Below are 22,368 nucleotides of genomic sequence, written 5' to 3' on the forward strand. Positions count from 1 at the left end.
AATTTTACTGTAATGAAATTAGAGTAAGTTAGAGGTCATGAAGGCTGAAGTCTGGGTAAACACACCCCACCCCGCAGGCTTCATGCCTGTGAACAGTTTCGCCCCCCACGAGTTCGCTTCTGCTTCACTGCTCAGCGTAGCTCACCCTTGTGAACTGCCCTGCTCCACCTCACCTCCTTGTAGCTACAAATGCAGCAGTTTGTTTTGGCTGGAAAGGCAGAAAGAAGAAAAAAGAGGAGTAAAAGCCAGCTTCTCTGGGGCAATTCTCTGCTCTTCTGGGGATATTGGAGAAAGAGCCGCATCCACCTCTCGTTAGCAGCCACGGGAGTCAGCTGTAATGGGGACAGCCTGAGCTGGAGGTCAAGAGCAGGGACTCAATACGGTCATCCTCACCAGTACAGGATTTTGAGTTATATGTAGACATGAAAAAAATATATGTGGGGTGGTAGAAATTATCCAAGTCATTCCCAGTGAAAGGCTTACTGGAATGGATATGTTTCTTTTAATTTATATCGGTTTCAGTGACATGATATTGGGAGATTTCTGGTAGAAATGTTTTTTCTCCACCAGACATTTTCTGCAGACATTGCAGCCAGCTGTTGTGATACTTTTGTGTGCATCTTGCTCTGTGTTTATTTGACATGAGGAATGATGGCTGCGTGATGAATTGTGGAGCCGGGTTGGGTGACAGCCGGGTATCACCGCTGGCCACTGCGCTGCCCCCAGCCCTCCTGCCTGTGCCTCCTCTGACCTGGAGCGTGCCGAAGCCCTCTCCCTTCCTGGCACATGTTTACGGGAATTTTGCTGCCCTTTCCACTAATTCTGGCCTGTGCTGAGCTGCTGCTGCCTGTGCTGCTCAGGCACCCTGGCAGCCCTATAAACCTCTCCTGATCTGGATTGCAGCTGCTTTGCCTTTCTCCCCATCACCAGCTGTCACGTCCAGAGAGAAATACTTACTTCCACACAAATACTGAACCTCTGCTTCTCTTTCCCAAGAGTTCACCTGTGAGACATTCAAGGAAATTAATGCTTCAAGCAGCCGGAGCTGTGAGGTCCTGCAGCTGTGGACCACCATGGGTAGGATTTGGCTATCTTAGGAACCCACCTCAGATTTCAGTGGGCTTCCTGCAGGCTGGGAGGCAGAGAGGGGTTTCTGTTAGGCCCTGTGGAGAGAAGCAGTGAGTCTTCTCATGCGGGATGTTTGCAGGGGTTATTAACCCAGTGCAGTGACTGTTGTAACTGGGTGCCCTGTCAGCCTTTAGGAAGCTCTTTCATGAAGATGTTCAGCACTGGCCAAGTACAGAAATACCAGCCTAAATCTAAAGAGGGCTAAAGAGGTTTTTGAAAACTGAGGAAATTTTGGAAAATACCTAAAATACACTTTTCTTCCAAGAACTGTATCACTGGATTGAGGCCGTGATGTCAGCCTAATTTTATCAGTGGTAAGAATGAGTGGCTGCACTTGAGGGCACTGTCCAGAGAGCTGATGTCCTGTCTGTACAGATGGCCTCAGAGCTCAGGTGGTGAAAAAGTGTGCTCTGGGCACTGAAACAGCAAATCCTTTCAACTAATTAAACTTCAGCAATCATCTGAGCTCTTGGGAAATGACTCCACAGTATGAAGCACCCTGCAGGAATTCAGATAAGCTCTTTGCAGAGAAAATCCTGAATTACAGACAGCTTTTCACAGTGTATAGCACAAAATTTTAAAAAGGATTTTTTGAAAAATAAAATTAGTATTTATACTCACTCAGGGATAATATTTATCCCATATTGCAAGCATACAAATGGCTGACATGGGAATTTGGTATGTTTTATGGAAAGGTGATAGGACCTCTACTAATGCTTGGTGAAATCTCGCCCTTCTGACTCAGTGGTTTCTTGGGAAGCTGCATGCTCTTGGAGTCGTACCAAAGTACAGTCGGGGAGCTCAGGCTGAAGGTTTCATGTCCAATAGTCCTGTAATGCTCAGGGTCTGCTGATATCAGTGGGACTGTATGAGTAAGGATTCCTAGAATGAGGATTTTCATGTTTTTCCTGAATGACTTACATTTTAAGGCTCAACATTACCGGTGACAGTTTTTGAGGATATTTTGCATAGGCTCAGTATTTTATATTTTTCCATAAAATACAATAAACCAATGAAAAAATAATGCCTTTAAAGATATTGATAGCAATCTACTGCTACTATAATGAAGGAGAGATATTCATTAGACTTTGTAGAAAATACAGACAGCCTTGAGAAAACTCAGTGTACAATGAAAATTTTTTCCATGGGTAGTTTATTCCATGGGAGTCAAAAAGTGCTTCTTCCATGGCACCATTGAGGTCATCATATGTCCAGCTTTCACTGGATGTCTCTTGTTTTCCACCTGGAAATCTTGCTTGGTTTGAAAGAGAGGGCTTTGCTACTGGATGTTAGGATGTCGAGCGATCTGGTAGGAGCAATAGTTTCAATGGGATGCCTGCAAATGGTGGATAAATTGTCACTGCACCAGTAAAACTTTGTGCTGTGCATGATGCAGGTGGCACAGGGAGTCATCCTGCCCTGCTCAGTGATGGGCACATGCCTGCTGGATGTTGGCACTCTCCTGTAGCGAGCCTCTGGTTTACCCTGAGCTCACCAAATACCACTTTTCTGGATTGTCTGCAGCCTTGGCAGAGTAGGAAGGAAAGAACTATCACCCAGAAGAGAAAGACAGCCCTTGGCCAGAAGCATTTGAATGCTGGGCAGGGTCTAGCCTGGCACACTCCTGATGGTGCCCTGCTAATGCTATGGTCAGATTGAGGATGTATTGAGAGCACAAGTGTTTTCCTCTGTTATCCAGTATAGTAAATTCCTTTAAAGAGAATCTTTTGCTTATGGAAATTGTTGGGTAGCCCTATATTAGTCCTAGAATGCAAAATATCTGTTTTGTTCAAGATCTGTGCCTTATAAAGTGTCAGGCAGAAAATCTTACCCGATTCTTAAAGATGTGAATCATGTAGTTATGACTCCATTTCTACAGCTCAGCTGAATAGAAATCATTAGATAGGCATTTGAGATTACAGTATCGTTTCTTAAGATCAGTGTAGTTTCTGCATTTCACCAGTGGCTCCGAGTCACTGATGTTACCCACTTCAATCTGTCATAACTTGACCTGCCCTTTCTCTGCATCGGCTTCCCAAGGTGACGTACAGTGATAGGAGTCAAGCTCTTGTATTCTCCTGATTTTGTCTGTGGGGCTGCTTTTCTCTTTGGCAAAGTTTTGGAGAGAAAAATACCCGCTGCATGTTTAGGACTATAGAAACAGGAAACAAGTGCTTTGTCCTTTTTGATTCATGTCCAGCATACTAGTTTTAACGGCAGGGATCCAAGAATAATCTTCTCAGTTGACCATGCAGCCAAAAACATGATGATCTCATTGCTAGTGGCCAGTGACACGTAGATGGTTAGCTAATCAAAGGGTTTTTTCTTGGTTTTGCATTGTGTTTTTAAAAGATTGTGTGGGTTGCCTATCAACAGAGAGTCTGGACAAAGTACATAGCATTTTTTCTACAAATATTGCCAGTGCCTGGTGAGTCTTTCCCAAAACTACAAAAGTTGGTAAGGGTGTTTTTGCCTGTTTATCTTTCTGTTCTTACTTCTTTATTTTAATCACGTGATGCAAGCAAATATTTTTAATTTCAATTTCTTATTTGCTAAAGGTTATTTCCTCAAGTTTCTTATTTGCTTCTAATTTGATTTCTAATGGAGTTAAGCTAACTGAAAGTCTAAATTCTTCAGACTGGGGGAGATGGCTGTATTTTGTGTCAGACCCCAGTGGATGGGCCCTGATACTCCCCTTTGCTTCTCTTGATTTTGATCATCTTCTTATTAAAAATTCTTAAACATTAATTGAACTTCAGAGAGAAGGAGAGAAAAGAGAGAGTTATAAAGGCTCTGAAACCTTTCCATTAGGAAATACGTGTTACAGGTGGGACATCCATGCCCCAGTCATTGTTCCCATCAACAAATTTGATGTGAACTGAAGCAGCATGAGAGCATTACCCTGCTTGTGTGGGTCCCTCACGTTCGAGCGTGTTTGCATCTCCTGGGGCAGGAGTAGCTGAACCAACCTTTCTCGTGCCCTGTGCATGTGGAAGCTGACACATAGCCATTACTGCTTGTCCTTCCCTGGATGGATAGCCATCTGTTTTTTCCTTGTATTAATTTGCAAATGGTCTTATGATAACTGAAACTACAGAAAACTGAAAAAAACCCCATGAGTGCCTAAGAATCCTCTTAGTTTCCCAAGCTGTGCTTCAGCAGCGCACGAGCACAGTCAGCAACCTGTCGAGCTACCACAGCTGAATTGTTCTGGTGGTTTTTCTGTTTCAGGGAACTGGGCAAGTTTCTGCATTGCCCAGTATATCAATAACTCTTTCAGCTGATATGTAACTGTTTTGAAAGCTTGTCTGTAAACAGAAATGACATCAGAAAAACGTGACCGTTGTCTTTTTTCATTGTTCCCTCCTTTGTTTTCCAGTCAAGATAGCAAACCCGAACTCCGTCCAGCAGGAAGTGTCCCCGTGGTCTCACTGTGGGTCGCAGCAAGGAGCAGAGTGTATCTCCAGGCAAAAGGAACATGGGAATATGGAGACATTTAGAAAAATAAACCTGAAAGATTTCGTTTTGCTGATACTGTTTTGAAAGGATCCCTTTGAGGTTACTAATATGCAGTATGGGTGCAAACACTGAGGCAGAGAAACTATTTCCTTATAGCTGCTCCCAGTTTTGAACTCCCAGGCCCCCACCCCAACTCTTCCCATCCCCCTTGCCATCCCCAAAATAGTTTTCATCCACTCCAGCTTTGAAACTGCAAAGGGAGATTTGAGTGGAGCCCTGGCTTGCCTGGGGATATTCTTGCTTTAATCAGACCAAGTGAGTAAAAATGTTTGCAGGGGATGTGTAGCTACGAGGAGAATGGAGGCTTTTGTGGCAACCCATTGGTTGCTTCCCTGGCAGCACAGCCAGGCACCCCAAGCGGGGGCTCTCTCTTTTGAAGTGGGGTTAGTGACGTAAAAGCGTGTCTCGGGGTAAACACGCTGCTGTTATCTTACTCTGTACAAAATACATCATTTACTTGAAGACCGTGCCCTGAATGGAGATTAACGCTGGAGCATCCCGTGACTGCAGTTTAGTTTGTCCAGCGCTTTCATGGATCTTTAAGAAACCTGTTTCGACTCCTGTATACAGCTGGTTACTGCTGGGAAGGCAGAGATGCCCATGGCCGGGGGGTGAGTGGGTGACTGGGCTCCCCGTGCCTGGTCTGTGTGCGCCCCGGTGCTCGCTGGCATCTCCCCCTGCCCGGCAGTGCCCCGTCCAAGCCGCTGCCACCACCGCTGCGGTGCACTGCCAGATGTGGCTGCAGGCAATGCAAGCCTGCTGGGAAACCATCTTTTAGCGAGGGACATTTAGCTCTGCATTTCATTAGAATTAAAATGTAAATGATATTAAAACCCTCTCCCTTTGAAGATCAGCGAGGCTTAAAAATTATCACAGTAATTAGGCAATAGTTTTGATTATATATGAAATGAGATCAAGCTTTATGGGAGGTGGCAGAGCCCCCAGCAAGTCAGTCTGTGACTATCTACTGTAGCGATCTGGAGTGGGGTTTTTCATCTGAACAGGTCCAATGAGTGCCGTAAGGTGCACAGTGTCCGTGGACGTTAGCATGAAATGGAAGCCTGCCTCTTCAGCTGGAGTTTAAAAGCTATGTTGCAGCTCGTGTGCTGGCCACGAAGCAGCAGCGGGTGGTCTCCTGGGCTGTGCACCCCCGCCAAGGCCCGGCCAGGAGCCGCGCAGGAGAGTGCTGCCGGTGACGGCAGGCAGGGAGCCAGCCAGAGCCGCGACACTGGGGCAGCTCAGCCCTGTTGGTGAGCATGGCCGGGCAGAGGAGTCTAGCCAGTCCTTGCTAACAAGGAAAACCAGCTGAGGTACACGGAGATGTGCAGAGCTCAGGAAGGAAAATCGTTTTGCATTTTCTCTAGCAGGAAAATCTCCTCATCAGTAAAATGGTCTGGACAGAGCTGGTTATTAGCGTGCTCACGCTATCTTCCCACATATCATACTTCTTCTCTCTAAGTATCCCTCATCCTTTCTACTTGTGCTTTCTGCTCAGGGCAGGGACTTGTTTCCTTGCCTGCCTTGTCGCTGCTGCATCCCTGCCAGCTTCCCCTGCCTGCATCTCGTCCCCCACAACAGTTACAACCCATGTGCACCAGGTACCTGAAGAGCAAGAAGTGATGCTGCAGGAGGGTGTTCAGGGAAGTTAGGTGTATTTTCAGCCTCGCTGCAGTCAGAATTCAAGAATGCTTATTCCTGCCAGCAGATCCAACTTGCCTTACTTCCCACACTCTGGAAATATTCCCCCAGACTAGTGTTATCGACCCAATTAGCATTTCAAAATTCTCAGCTTGCAGGTGCTGGTTTCAGAAAAGCTAATGGCAGTCTTGTACAATGTTGAGCAATCCAGATGGCATCCATTTGTTCTTAATCCCCTGTTAAAGCTGCAAACTGAAATATGTTTTTTTTCTTTTCAGTATTGTGTACAAAGTAAATAGTCCTCAACAGCACAGGCTACATTAAAGATAATGATGCCAAAATTAGGTTTTTTTCTCTTATACACGTCGGGAATTTGCAGTTGCTTTATGCATGGTTTCTCCTCCCACAGCTTGGGGTTTTTTTAGCTGTCTGATTTAGCTGGTACTGCTATGGTTGCTGCCAAGGGGACCACTGAGGCAGAGCTGCCATGAGTTGCAAGTCCCAGGTCGCAGTGCCCGCTTTCCCCAGGTGTCCCAGATATCCATCTCTGTCAGGATGAAGAGATGACTTGTCTTGCAAAAAGAAGTACCTGAAAGTTTGACTTGAAGTGTTTTTAAGAGTGTCTGCAGCCTGTGAGCATTAGAGGTGGCTTTGCCTGGAAGTGTCTGGACAGACTTGTTGGGATCCTTTGCTTGCACTGACCCCAACATCATTTCACAAGCGCGGATGTGGCTAACGCTGCCATGGGGCAGTGCAGTGGCAGGGCACAGGCTGGCATAGCCACAACCAAGGTACATACCCCATGTCCTGTGTGGGCTGGGGCAGACCCCTCGGGTGCTCTCAGCTGCTGCCGTGGCAGCGGGACGGTGCTGGAGGCATCATGGTTAATGCTGGTTTAGGGAGAGCTGCTTGCCGGTGCAGTCATACAAAGGCACTCACTCTGGGCCAGCGTGGACCATTGCCTGTCCTCCAGCAATCTTCCAGCCTTGGACTAGTTAATCTCAGATACCTTCTTTTCCCCAGAAAGATGTGTTTTACCCAGGACACTCCCCTCCCTTGTAGCTCAGTTAGAACTAAGCCCCCATTGCCAGTGTGCTTGCATATGCCACGCAGCTCAGCTGCCTTCTGTTTTACCTCGCCCTGTGATCTAAAATCCCCCCATAACACCAGGTAACACATTGTTCTCTTCCCCCTTCCTGTGACCTTTCCAAACCGCCTTTTCTTCAAAGGTCACTGGGCAACATTGGCCAGTGTTTTCAAAACTGAGCATCTGCAGGAGGGGAGCTGTAGCTGCTCATCCTTCATAGAAATTTAGAGATGTCGAGGTACAGATTCAGACACCTGATTTTCAGATTTTAGGAAAACCCTTACGACCTTTACAACTCATGGTGTGCGGTCCATGTTTCTACTGTCCACACGCTTGCCCTGCTCATCCTTCATCTTTTGCTTTCTGCTCTCGCTGTCTTGATTTTCAACCCTGAACCTTTTCCTGGGCAGACTGTTGCTCTTGTTTGGGGGTGCCAGGTCAGGAGTAAAGCTCTGTGCAAGTGCACTGGCAAGGACTCAGGGAATTAGGCTCTAGGCCCAATTTTGGCTGGGAGCGAAGCCCCTGAAGTCAATGGGAATCTTCCTGTTGACGTAATGGTCTTTGGAGCAGACCTGGGTTTCAACGTTCTTCAGAGCAGTCGTTCCAGCGTGAACCTTTGACACTGTGTGAATAATAGATAATTATTTTTATATATCCTTTCCAAAGGCCACAACCTGTGTTGGCAGTCAGTGCTCCTAAATGTGCGGAGCTGAGACCAGCAGCCTGAACGAAGGGACAAAATCAATAACATAAGCTTCATGTGGCCGAGGGGAATCATTTTCATGTCATTTCATCCAGCTTGATATAAAGAAGGAATTGCTCATCAGTGGCATTTCTGATCCCAAGGAAAGGGAGGCTTTGACAGAGTCCATTAGTGCCTGTCTAAGAAATGATAGGATGTTATATACAATACGTTTATGTTTTTCCAAAGGAAAGTGATGGAGTGTATTTCTTATGGATGTTACTTTTCTGTTATTGCAGCATATAATATCACTTTTCTCTAGCAAAAGAGACATTTGTACTTTCATCTGTTCCTACCACAAAACAGAGACTACTTAGGGGTGCACAGGGGACATTTACCACTGCCCATCTCTCTGGCCTTGCGGAGAGCTGAGGCCAACACCAGCCCCCACGTCCTTTGCCAAGGTGCCCTGAAGGCACACTCAAACTGGGGTCACATATACAGTTTCTGTCCTGAAACACTTCTCCAGTGAGGCTGTTCGCTAACTGGGAAGACCCTGAGGTAGAGTCTCTGTAAATTCACCGTTATGCCTGTTATCATTTTCCTTTCTGGTAATGTTTTCTGCTGTTTTGGCAAAGCATCTTACTTAGGTTCCCACCTGCCATTTTCTGTGCAGTTTACTTCTTTTCGGGATATTGTCTCTGCGCTATAAGCTCCTGAACTTTTCCATAATGTAGAAAATATTTTAAGGAGTTCGTCCTATGGATGCTCATAGACTTCTTTCTACTCATAGAAGTGAAGCTTTGTAGTGCCTACAGTAGTGGTTTGGAAGGGACAATATTAATACACTGATATTTTATGCATTTTAAATCTGTTTCCATGGTGGTGGAAGCACAATGCAAGGAAGGGACTCAGACCTGCAAGACTTGCAGACTTTCTGAGGCAAACTGAAGCTTAGCACAGGACTATGCATCTCACTTTTATGGACATCTGCTGATTTTTTACAGCTGTTTGCTCAGCGGGAAGCGTGGTTTGGGTTCCAGCTCTGCTCAGGCAGCCAAGTATTGCCTGCAGTCTCCATTTCTGCGAGCTGCTGCTACTTACATGCTACTGCCGCCCTAGCAGTGCAGAGGACGCTAAAAGTATGTCATCCTCATCAGTAATTCAAGGCTTAGTACTGGACTAGGTGTGTATTAACTCTCATATGTAAAGACATGGCTGGAAGCAGTGGGGGATGGAGGTTGGATCATTCCAAGGCATGTTACCAAGCGATGGCTGCTACCCGTGGGCATGCCTGCGTCTTATGTGCTGGGAAGAGCAAGAGGTTATTTGAACCTATGAAATGTCCTTATTCTACGTTTTGCTAGCCAAGGACTTTGCATGGCTGTCATAAACTCTGACATCTGTTACTTCCAGATGCGTTATAAAGCAGAATTAGAATAGATTTGGGTTGGGATATCTATGAAAGAAAGCTCTGATGCTAAAGTATTTATATAAAATAGGCAGCTTTCATAATTAGCCCTAAGACCTTTGTATATAATAAGCCAAAAAAGTGTTAATTATTTTATTTCTGCCAACTTAAAAACCAAACAAAAGAACCTTTCTGGCCAGATGCTGCCATTGCCAAATATGCATTTCAGTTAAACTTTGCTGTGTTTACATTTCTAGATAATAAAATTCTTTGGTTTATGGACTGCCAGAAGATAGAAAGCTGAGATTACAGTCTCAGATTTGATTAGGTTTGTCGTAAAGTAAAGGTAATCATGAAACAATAACTATTTAATCAATTCTTAGTTATTCGTGTATTTTAGAGAGGTTCAGGCTTTTGTCAGCCTTACTGTCTTCTCTTTTCTTTGTAATGCGTCAGGGTATGTGGTTGCTATTAAATCTTTTCGTTAGTTTGATGGAGGATGAAGGTGAGTAGTTCTGTTTTTAAGGAGCCTATTCAGCAATGACAATGACACAAAAGACAATAGTCTGCTTTGATTTCCACCTTCTGGAGATTTCTTTTGTAGACAGTATACATAAAATAATATTGCCAGGATATAAATTCAGTGTGCAGGGACTGCATTTGTAATGAACACCTTCTCCTGTGCAGCCACCCAGCCGCCCAGAATCCTCTTTGTCCATTCACTGATGGGTGAGACGCTAAGAGTCTTTTATTTTAATCTTTCCATCTTGTTTTTGATAAACTTGGCTGCAACAGCTTTTGAAAGAACGATTTATGATTTGTTTAGGGTATTTATGTTGCCTTCATTACCCCAGTATCTCAGCATTTCATCATCTGCACCCACTACTTCACAGTGTGCATGTAAGTGCCATTATCCCCACTTTACAGAAGAGAAACTCGAGGGCAGAGTGACAAAAGCCATTCGTACAAGGGTTTTAGGACCTAAGCCCGCCAAAGGACAGGTTGAATCTTGTCATCTTCCTTTGTTCGTCCTGTGTTTCCCTTTTCTCAGGCTATCTGGGTGGCAGTGCAGTGGCTTGGGCTGTTAAGATCCAGGCTGTCTGCTCAAACCACTCTTAGCAGGATGCCTACGCGTCCCATCTGCCAGCACGACCTGTGTGTTTAGAGCTCCTTCAGGAAGACGACTGCATCCAGTTAGTTTGTTGAAGCCAAGCAGATGACGGCTGTGAGAACTGGTGACAGCTAAGCCTTGCATATGTGTATATGTTCATCTGTGCGAAGGTCTGCTCCAAAGAGTAAAGTGTAGCCAGAGTTTCTCCTGTGTAGCATCACTTGAAGGGTGTTTCACACCCCTGACTGAGGCCATCTTGCATCTGCCAAAACATGATAGGGATTTTTTACAGCTTTATCATAAGAACTTTGAAAAAATCACATTGTTAGAGCTTTGTTAGCAGAATAACAGATTGGTTGTGCGTGTATATCAGATAGCTGGGTATGGTAGGCATGTCAGACAGTGAAAGGCCATAAAGTATTACCACTCCATAAAATACTAATTCCTAATATTATTTTTCTGACATTTCTGGCAGTAAACATTTGAAACTTCCATGGAGTATTTCACTTGTGAATCTCAAAACATATATATTATTGTGTATTTAGGGCTTAATTCAATTCCCAATAAAGATGAGGACAAAATTTCCACTTTCTTTATTGCACTTGTTCCAGCCCTCAAAGCGAATGTTGTCTGTTGAAAGTAGAATAGATACTAATTTGGTCCCATAAAACCACAGATTGTTTCAACTTTCCATGAATTTCTGAATGAATAGATGGTCGGATCCCATGATGCTGCTTTCAGACTCACTGGTGATATGAAAGAGGCGCTTGTCCAGCCGGCTGTATAGCCGTGCCACTCTTTTGTTGCCTATAGTACACATGCTCAGCTCCTTTTTACTCCCTTTTTATTTTAATGCTCTGCAACAGGGCTGCACAAAGCCGAATTGGCTTTTAAAACACGACTTCATTTTGCAGCTATACGTCTGTGCCCGGTTTTCTTTTGTGCTGCCTGCGGAACAAGGAGGCTGTGTGGTATCTGACACCGGGCTTTTTCCAGTGATTTATTAACTGTGTCAGAATAGCTGTTGTGAATGCTGGGAAGCTCTTGCATATTGTGACAGTTGATATTGATTATGACAGTTTGTAGACTCTAGTGCGTTGTCAGACAGTGGATTGTATTTTGTCTTCTTACTATACATACCATGGGCTATAGATCATAGTGTTTTCTTAAGAAAAGGACCCATTGTCCAGCGTTCTTGCTGGTATGAGAGAACTTCTGTAGCATATTGTGCAACAAATAGCAAAATAGTTAAGGCACCCTATGGGACAGGCAGGCAAATGTCAATTGCTTAGGAAAAAAAAAATTGAATAGTTTGTTCTGCTTCTGGCCTTTCAGGGGAATGAGCTGTGCAGGTGACAGAAGTGGGTAAACTAGTCTGAGGATGTCATTTATGAAAATACGGTGTATTCTGTATTGTCTGTTGGCCAGAAATCCACAGACTGCGCAGGAGGAGGAGGTTGCAATGAGGATTTTGGCTACCAGTCATTTTTAAAGGTTGCTTTGGGTCTCGATGGAGGCTGAAACTACATGTTTCTAGAATGAGTCTGAGGAAGAGGAGATAAAGATTTCTGCAGACTTGGGAGAAAGTGAAAGGTGGTGCGTGAGTGTCTGTGAGGAGCACATCAAACAGATCACTGCGAGTAATGACAACTTCTGACTGTTTGGTTTTAGCTAGGCAGTAGTAAAGTAGCACACAGAAGAAAAGATTTTTCTGTTTGCCTAAAAGCTGCTTCAGTGTGGAAAAAAGTCAACAGCTGAGCTTTTACTGACAACCTGATCAGGAGGAGGGAGTCAAAAGCCATTTGGTTAATTATGCTGCCGTAATTTACTATATTGCCACTATATTATTGGAGGAAAAATCTTCAAACAATACATTTCTTTTTAAAACAAAACAGCACTTGAGGTGTAGAGGTGACAGTGAATAGGAAGGGAGCCGTACTGATTTTTCTGTTCTTGAAAGACCCTATATAAGAGACTATAATGGGTCATAAACTTATACTTTGAGATAATAAACCTTAGGAAAATGACCTTTAGCAATCTGTGCTATTAGCATTTTGATCTCACACTGGGTTTAGATTGATTGAAATGCAGTTTCTGCTGTGATTTTACATTGATGTGATTCAAAATCTATTTCCGCGCGTACCTTATGGTTTAATTGAAATAAATGTAATAGCAGGTTACTTGTGAAATGATTATTTGTGGGATACTTCGGGCCAAGACTATGGCACTGAACTGGGACCTAGGGGAACTGGATTCAGTTCTTAATCCCATTGTGGGCCTGGTATTGGCCACTCAAACCAGATCATCTCTCTCATGAGATGAACTCACCCCCATTTCTGGTTGTTTATTTACACTATGAGATCTTTGAGAAGGAACATTTCCTATCAGAAACCAGTCTTGATCTCTCCTGGGATTTCTAAATGCTGCTGTAATACTAACCATATTTTCTGTAATGCGATCTGTATTTTAATGAGTCCTTAATGTCAGCAAGGAGGCAGAATTAAACTAAGTAGTTTGGTTTCAGTGATGACGCAACTTCCCATTCCATGCTCGCATTGAATTTGGATTAATTATAGCACTCACTGTGTCATAATTATGTTCCATAATGATAGAATGCTCTAGAGTTTGTACATTCACAGCACTACTATAAGCCTCAGGGTGTACTGAGATTTACAGTGGCATCTCTCAGTCCAGTGTCAGGTATTAGTGTTATATTTATATATTTAAGGCTTTTATTGCAGAACATCTACAGCAATATCAGAAATGCTTTAAAGGAAGGATAAAATGGAAGAGTTTTTAAATGCCTGCTTTTCACTGCAGGAGTATTTTATTTGGGTTTCTTTTCTAATTTTCATAAAGTATTTTGAAGAATTTAGGTGTGAAGAATGAAGAAGTTCAGGTGTTCAAATGTGAAGACTTGTTTCCTTAGGTGACTTTTACCTAAAGCTCTGGTCACAGTTCTCTGTCTGCACAGTTCCGGCTCTTTAAGCCGGAGACCACACCCGGAGAAGATAATTTTGGTGTTGTGCTGTGAAAAGAGACAACTTCCCAGCACCGGTTGTAGACTAGCAGTGACTTGTATGAGGATCCATTCAGTCGCTATCATGAGAGGCCCCTTCCCCTTGGCCATCCTGGGGCTCTCAGGCTGTCTGTCTGCTCACTAGCCCTTGCCAGTTGTTTGCCTGGGATGTTCTCCAGGTGTTCTGGGCTCTTTGAGATGTCTCTAGTCCTTTGAGTTGCAATCCTTAAGAGATTTTATTTTGTTTTCCTGAGGAAAGGCATTGGTAATCACTGCAGAAGGTGGATACATTTCCCCCTCCCATCCCGATGCCCTGAAATGCCTTGCAGGTCTGCAGGATCCTCCTTGTCCATAGGTTGAAGCCTGCTCTCTGACATCTCTGTTATCTTTCTCTCTTGCCTTCAGATGGTGTCCACAGTGTCACGGCAGTCTGCACCCTGCGTGTCACCATCATCACGGATGACATGCTCACAAACAGCATCACGGTGCGGCTGGAGAACATGTCCCAGGAGAGGTTCCTTTCTCCCCTCCTGTCCCTGTTTGTGGAGGGGGTGGCAACAGTGCTCTCCACCGCCAAGGACAGCATCTTCGTTTTCAACATCCAAAATGACACGGACGTCAGCTCCAATATCCTGAATGTGACCTTCTCGGCTTTGCTCCCTGGTGGCATTCGAAACAAGTTCTTCCCCTCTGAGGACCTGCAGGAGCAGATCTACCTCAACAGGACCCTGCTGACCATGATTTCCACGCAGAGGGTGCTGCCCTTTGACGACAACATCTGCTTGCGCGAGCCCTGTGAGAACTACATGAAGTGCGTCTCCGTCCTGAAGTTCGACAGCTCGGCCCCGTTCATCAGCTCCAACACCGTCCTGTTCCGCCCCATCCACCCCATCAACGGGCTGCGGTGCCGATGCCCCCCGGGTTTCACAGGCGACTACTGCGAGACGGAGATTGACCTCTGCTACTCCAACCCTTGCGGGAGCAATGGGCTGTGTCGGAGCCGAGAAGGGGGCTACACTTGTGAATGCTACGAGGACTACACCGGTATGTGTTTATCTTATCTTTGTCCCATGATTTCTAATGTTAGACCATCAGCCAGGCCAGCTCTGTGTCAAGCTGAAATTGCTGACATTCTTAGTCAAAGGGAGAAAAACTCCTGGCACTGCTTTCTGGTCAAGAGAAGGCTTGTGAGTGTCACACGACACTTAGGGTAAGTCCCATTTCTCTGTGCATGCATGGTGGTAGGAACTGTGCCTCGCTCCAGGTCATGCAGGGGGCCCAACAGCTGCTGAAGCAATTTGCATTGTGTGAATTCCTGCTCAAAATGCTTTATGAAAACATATTTCTTCTGTCTGGAAGGAAAAAGGTGGGGGACATCCCCTGGTTCGTGGTTTTGCCCGTTAACGCCTTCCTAGCCCCTTAGCAGTCCCCTCATAGCAGGGTATAGTGGGGGTACGCAGCCTCAGTAGGAGGTCGTCAGCAAGCCCAGAGCATGAGGATGGTTCATGGTCCCAAGAAACGGCAATAATATGCATCTGTGGGAAATACTGCAAGTCAGCTCCGGTTTGTAAACGTCCAGATAAACTCCAGAAGGACGTAGCTGCTTCCAGGCCTGTCTCCAGCAGCCTGCTGAGGAATATACTTTGCCTCATCATGGACTTGACAACTAATAAAGATCAAAGTGCTGCTTCTCAAATACTCCTGAGAAGTTATGAAAGAATATTAGCTGAATGTTTTCTGGTGCTTCAGTAAAGTCAGTGGGATTATTTATGTATTTGAAATTGCACACACATTTAAGCGTTCTGCACTGATGTGCTGCCGGCTGTAATTTACGCTGACGGCTCAGCAATGTCTGCTGTGACCCCTGCAAATGAGGGGTGAAGCAGAGAGGGCTCTTCCCAATGCTGCCTCTCACTGCTGAAGTTATAAAAAATTGAAAACATAAATTATTTAAGTCTCCATGTAAAAAAAATCTAGTTGATGTGTATGCCTACTGGGCTGGATCCAGCCCTCCAGGTGGAAGGGTTTTGCTTCACTTTCTGTGGCTGTTGGCTCAGGGCTGCAATTAAAAATGTGACGGTGGAAGGAGCCAGGAGTCAGTGAGCAGGGATGTGGCAGCAGCAGGTGAACTGCGCTTTCCCCAGCCAGGGGGGACAGGAGATGCTCCCTGAGATCAGAGCGGGGGTTAAAGCAGCAGGATCTTCCTAAGGAGATGCAACAAATTTTTTGCCTGACCAGTGAAACCCTGAATAGAGCTGTGAGGTGGTTGGGATGTTTGGTTTTTGTTGAGGAGTGATTTTCCTGCCAGGCTTCTCATGAATGACTTCCACAGTGAAATACATTATAAGTCCATTATCCATTACATACAGCTAATGCAAAATACGTGCAGCATTGGGCATCACAAAGTAGATTGTATGACCAGTTGATTTCATTTAACATGTTTATGTACTATTATAGTATAAATCAGAATGGTTAGAAATAGCAAGTTTCATTAAACAAAGATATGCATATAAATAGAGTTAATTCATCCATGTCTTAGGTTTTGGAATGACATGCATTCCTACATCACATTTTCAGGGTCTCTTGCTAGAAATCTTTCGAAAAAAAGGCTAAATATACTTTAAAAATTAAAGAGAATAATCTTATATTAATAATTGATGAACATATTTAATAATTAACACTGTAGTCAGAACAGACATGGTACATATTTAGAGGAGAGGCACAATAGTATTCATACACAACGAAAGATTTGATCTGTAACTGTATTTCCAGTGCATAGTTGTTGAGTTAAAAATTAACTGTCCCGCTGCCAGGATATTAAAGTGATCAGAAGTTAAGGAGCGAGCATTGCTTATAGCCTTGCCATCTTTAGGTTTCAGAGTTAACTACGCTTCAGTGAAACACTTTATTCTTTGGAAGGGCAGTTCGGGTCGTGATTGCAGTCAGGTTGGCCAGGGGAAAACACCCCCAGCCATGATCAAAAGGGCTCTGGAATCCCTTATCCTGTAAATTGATACAAATATTATTGAATATTTCTGGTTTATTGCTGAATGAATGCAGTAGAAATTTCGTATCTACTCTGTGGTTGGTTTATGTTATGTGAATGCCTTTAGGCTCCATGTTGCATGACAATGTTTTTTCCATCAAACCTGACACACTGACCCACATATGGTGGTGATTAGTTGGTTGATTTTCATCCTCTTTACAGAACGAGGTGGAAAATGTTATCAACAAGTAATCTATTACCAGAAATATTTTATGAAGGTGTATTATTGAATCTTGCCCCAATCTCCTTCAAATATGTTCATATCCATTTGCAAGTTCAGTTTATATCTGTTAATCATAATACTGTGTTTTCCACTTGTATATAAATATTTATTGTTTGCAACAATCCAGATTTTATATCTATTTAGTATTTAAGCAGCATAGGTTGGTTTCAATAGCATCAGTGTGTATTGGCTCACAGAACTACTAAGGCTGGAAGTTGGGAGATTCTGGTATTACTGAAATGTTACCACGGTATTAACTCAGTGTAGTAGCATACCAGTATGAGGTATTTACAAATCTTTGAATTGTAAAAGATGAAATATGAATGGTAATAGTCAATGAAATGCAGCCTGCTCTGGGAGCTCTCATGTTTCCATTTCCCAGTTAAGAGCCTACATAGAAAAATAATTACAAGAAAATACTAAGATCTGTCATCTCTCTGGGGAGATAGGCTGCAACTCGATGAAAAATCACTACACAATCATAATCCTGTACTGAATCTATCTGAGTGGTCACCTGTTAAAAATATAGCGTTTATTTCCTGTAGAAGATAATTATGTCCTATCTTAATCGGATGGAGTTTCCCCCCATTTTTCCACCCTGCTTTGAAGCCCTCCATTTGTTTTGATGTAATTGTTAGTCATTTATACATGATGAAAGTTTCTCTGTCTTCAGGAGTCTTCTATTACGGGCATAAAGGTAAACTGAGCTTCCACAAGATATTTCTGAAACCTGATTACTGGCTAGTTTGAGGTGATTTGGAATTAGCTTCACTTCCTGTGATGTAAGGAGGTGAGTGAAGAAGGACAAATATTTTTAATCATGTTTTTTCACAATAGCGACCCCTTTAACTTCTTTATCTACAAATTATTGTAGAGAAGTGAACAATGTACACGCTAAAAATTGTGCTATTGATGGCAGGGAGTTATGTGCATGGCTAAAGGGTTAAAGGATGCAATTTATGTTAAGCAAACCATTTAATGAACTTGAACACTGTGGAAAGCCCATGTAATTTTTCCAGCTTTATTTCCTGTATGAGCACTGCAGAAGCAGCTGAGATGAACTGTAGGTGAAGGCTTGGACAGAGGTGGAATTATCTGTACTCCCCAGGGGCAAACCCCTGAAGAGCAAATGCATCATGTCATCCACACTGGTTTTGGAGGCATGGTTGCCACAGCGGTTCCTGAATGAGCTGTACTTCCAGTACCATCCTGGTGCCTCCTAAAGAGCATACCACTGCGGCCCTAAGTCACCACCTTTTTGGGTGTGAATTCCCACAATTCCTGCCCTGCCATGAGTGGGTGCCTCCTGCCATCGCAGCTCTCACCGCAGTTCGATGCCCGCAGTCCTGCTCAGCAGCCGCCACGACCGTTCTCCTTGACGGTCATGCTCCCAAAAAAGTGAAGTTTAATTGGCACAGAACAAAAGCACTCCGATGGGGAAAAAAAACCCCAACCCCTGAAATAAGGAAGAGATTTAATGTTCCCACAGTTCTCCTTAGCATATGGCATTCTCTCTGCCTCCTTTGCTACGTAAGCCCTAGCAAGGAGCAATTTCTAGGGAAAAAGATAGAGAATTTCCCATATCCTCTGCATCTCTCCTTGGATTTCACTTCAGAGAGGGGAGAAATCTTAAGTGGTTGTAAATCTTCTAGTAATCAAATACAGCAATTAGAGATCTTTTACGTGTTATACTTTTTTCCTCCTGATTTATTTTTGTGATACCATATTGACATGAGGAATCATGACATCTAATGTGGCCGCTGTGAATTCTGGCTTTGTGTCATGAGAAGGTAATTATAGCTGTTTTCCTAGCATCGTGCCAGAAGTCCCTATGGATAGTGTTTAGTAAGTTCTCAGCGTTTGGCTCATGCAAACATACAGCAGTAAAAGTAAATGTGAAGATTTGCTTCTGCGTTATCTTTACTTATATCCATTCTTCAGATACTATTTTCCCAGCTTGGTCTGATACTGGGTTCTCATTTTGCAGGCCAGAGAGATTTATTTGGGAGAATTTCAGCGTTCAAGTAGAGAAATCTGGCAGCCAGGGTAGCCATAATGAGTGTTTTATCTTGGGCAAGAGGGTCTGAAATTCCACTCTCGGTTACACTTCTGTAGCTCCACTGGAGCGGTGGGATCACAGGTGTATAACAGCCAAATCCTGTACAGCAAATCTTAATTTGATTCCTTCAGGTTCTCTACTGCATCTTTTACTCCTTGTTTAGCTTATGAAAGGCCATGGTTTTGTGACAGCAAGCCTGAAAAAAGATTATCCTTACAGGGTTGTGGGGCTTTGCCAGCACTTTCAAACAGCTGTGACCAAGTTTGTCTTTAATACAAAACACCAAATAAGAAATTCTGTCGTTCCCAAACACTCCCATAAATGTAGGGACATTGTCCATGGTATGGGACAGCTTCATGGGTCATTTCTCTGATATCTCATTCAAATGTTAAGGCAACGCAGTGAAGTTACTAAAATGTTTTGCATCGTTGCTGCCTTAACAGTGTCCCTTAGTCCAGGTCTTCAAAGTTATGCTATGGGATTCCAGGTGCATTTATATAATAAAGAGATGAAAACAGCCTAGGCAAGTCTAATACTGCAAAAAATAGTATATTCAGTTTCAAAAGTTTAAATATAATTACAGTTATTAGGGTGCTGGGTAATTTGCACTATTTTCAGAATTTAAAGGCTATATATGTTCCCATTTGCAAAATGTCTTAACAGTTTTTTATGATGTTTTTCTGCTGATTTTGGATGCAGGAAAAGTCGAGGAAGAGCGCTGACTATCAGCCTTTTAATAACTTCGGTTGTTTCTAAGTGCCTCAGAAGAGAATACCTGGTTGCCTTTCCTTGCAGTTTCTGTATGGCAGTACTGTGAGAAAGCTTATGTAGGGTGGTTCCACCCTGGCGAAGGTCTGTATAATGTCGGAGGTCTAGAAATTTCTCTTCTTTTTCAGCAGTGCTATGCCATGCTGTTGTTTTGATTTTTGTAGTGACTCTAGGTCTTCATAACTGCAACACAATTTCCCTTTGATTGCTGCGGACCTGTCACTCTCTCCAGCTGAGATAACATCTGATGGAGAGAGAAATGATCATGTACTTGTAAGATCCTTCCTTACAGTTAGTACTCCTTAGTTGCGTTCTCTGCACAGATGTCCCAGCACAGTCTTCTCCATCAATCTTCAACTTTCTCTGTCTCAACAGCATGAAATTTTTGTAAGGAAAGCCCTCTTCTGCCTTTAATGAATAAACAGACATCTCCATTGGTGTAGACATGGCAAGCTGTGTCCCTGGGGTTGGCAGCAGCTGTGTACAGACGGGTACCTCCATTTCTTCCCAGCCTGTGGCCCCTTCCAAGCCCCCAAGAGCTCGCAGCGCTTGGGCGTCTGGCAAGGACCCCGTAAGCAGTGCAGTGGATGGTCCAGAAGCAGAGCTTAACTCCTCTGAACATTTTTCAGAGCATGTCTGGTGCAAAAGCTGGAAAAGCCTATCATTTACTCTTTTTATGATCTTCACCACTCAGCTATGTACCGTGAGACGTAGCCTCTCATAAATCTTACTCTCAGTGCTTTGAAGTTTCCCCATATGACCACTGCATTTACCCATGCCAAAAAGCAATGAACCCCAGATGTTGTCTCATGAGCTGACTTAATATCTAAACATATAAGGAACCCATACAACCTATTCTTTGTAATTAGCCATGGATAATAAGTCTTCCATTGGCTATTGGGCAGTGCATGCTGCATTTGAAGAGCACAGCAGTCAATTGTGATATTGACTTTCCTTTCTCTCCTTTTAGCACCACGTCCATTTTGTGTCACGAATTCCTGAAAATAAGTACTAGTTTTGGATATTCAGATTAAGAGGTATGACCTGGCAAAATTCTTGCTTTTGGTCCATCTATATTGTCAGAGAACTATGACTTCAGATCATTACAAGCTGTACCTGTATAAAACACTTTTCATCTGAGGATCACTGTGGACTCTGCAAAAGTTACTAACAGCAAAGGAAGCCTGTGAGACACCCCGTTGAGCAAGAGGGTGCTGTCCCCCTCACCAAAGGGATGGGAAGCTGAGGCACAGCATCTTCAACTCTTTCAGGTCACATAAAAGCAGTCAGTGGCAAGTCCAGAGCAACTGAGGCAGCTCCTCTGGGCCATTCCTGGGCTGCCCATGGCTGGAAACCTGGGGGAGATCCCCATGAAAGACATTTCTTTCCTGACACAGATTCTCAGCAGAAGCCTGCGTACCCACTCACCGGCTGCATTTAACTCAAGAGATTCATCGTGCATGTTAAAATGGGTCCTTGCTTGTTTTTGTGGCAAGGCTCACTGTTAATCCATGCAGGGATGGGGCCAGCACACCGCAGCCTTATGACTGGACCCAAGTGATGCTGGGTTGGACGTAAGGCTATGGCTGAGATAGCACAACTGCATGACTGCTTGCTTCAGAAGGTAACTGAAACAATAAAAACAGAGCAAAGTTACATTTTTATATAACACAGTCAAAAGCTGAAGTCTATTCAACTTTTAAATATTATCATGTTTCTGTTGATTGTATTCCTGTCCATGTCACCAAGTCACAGGAGATGAATGTTGCAAATCTGGAGTTTGTATCAGATTCACAGGACTCACTGAAGAGGTCTTCTGCTTCTATAGGTGGATTTTTATCTGGAGGGTGTGTCCTTCACCTAATCTTCAACCTGTGCTCACTTGTCAGGATGCAAAAAGCCTTTTCTAATTGGATTGCTGTGGTGTTTTTGTGGACAGTTTAGTTCTCAGACGATGTAAATGGCCTGCAGCCTTCATATCAATCTGCTGTGCCTTTTCCTAAATCTGAGCAAAGAGTTTTATTGCATTACCCTCATCCTGATGTCCATAGACTAGCTGCTGTTTAAAGTTCGAAAGTTTTCCCAGTCATGTACAAACCCTCCCTTGCCCCCCTCCCCGAGATGCTGCACGTGGAATGATCTTTGATTCAGCTGAACTGCTGCAAGTGCCAGGGGTTCGGATGCCTCTTCTGGAGCCTCGCGTCTTATCCTCCTTGCCCATGGAAATACTTGCATTGATCAAAGTCCTTTGCTGTCACATGGAAACCTAGGTACAGACTTAATGTCATGTTTGGTTTTTTTCATTAGTTTTAGAATGGTTTGACAAGACTTCTGTTCGTACTGGCTGCTCCCCCAGGGGTGGTGCGATGGGTGCTTGGTAAAAGCAAGCAGCAGATCACACACCAATGTAATCACTTAGCCCTGGCTTCAGAAGCTACCTTAGCAATTCATCTCCAGTATACTTATGAATTCAGCTCGTCCAAACAATTCAGGGTCTAGGAAATCCTACTTATTGATTACAGCTTATCTTCTTTTCCTTCTCCTTAAGATGGCTGCATGGCCAACCTGTTCTTCTCTTCATTTAGCCACTCCCCTCATTTGTCACCTGCAGAGTTTATCACTGATAATTTTACACTTTGTCTCCTGTTATTGATAATTTCAAGTAGCATGTAGCTAA

The 22,368-nt window shown here is 43.8% G+C and overlaps 1 protein-coding gene across 1 annotated transcript in view; it reads left to right on the forward strand.

Annotated features, from left to right (window-relative positions):
• The window catches only part of CELSR1 (cadherin EGF LAG seven-pass G-type receptor 1), a 178,337-nt gene that overhangs the window by 57,064 nt on the left and 98,905 nt on the right, over window positions 1-22,368 (forward strand). Inside the window, exon 2 of the mRNA XM_052790173.1 lies at window positions 14,001-14,639. Coding sequence (XP_052646133.1) covers window positions 14,001-14,639 — 639 coding nt within the window. The remainder of the gene's footprint in view (window positions 1-14,000; window positions 14,640-22,368) is intronic.

The sequence above is a fragment of the Harpia harpyja genome, chromosome 6 (genome assembly GCF_026419915.1).
Source record: "Harpia harpyja isolate bHarHar1 chromosome 6, bHarHar1 primary haplotype, whole genome shotgun sequence".
Taxonomy (NCBI): domain Eukaryota; kingdom Metazoa; phylum Chordata; class Aves; order Accipitriformes; family Accipitridae; genus Harpia; species Harpia harpyja.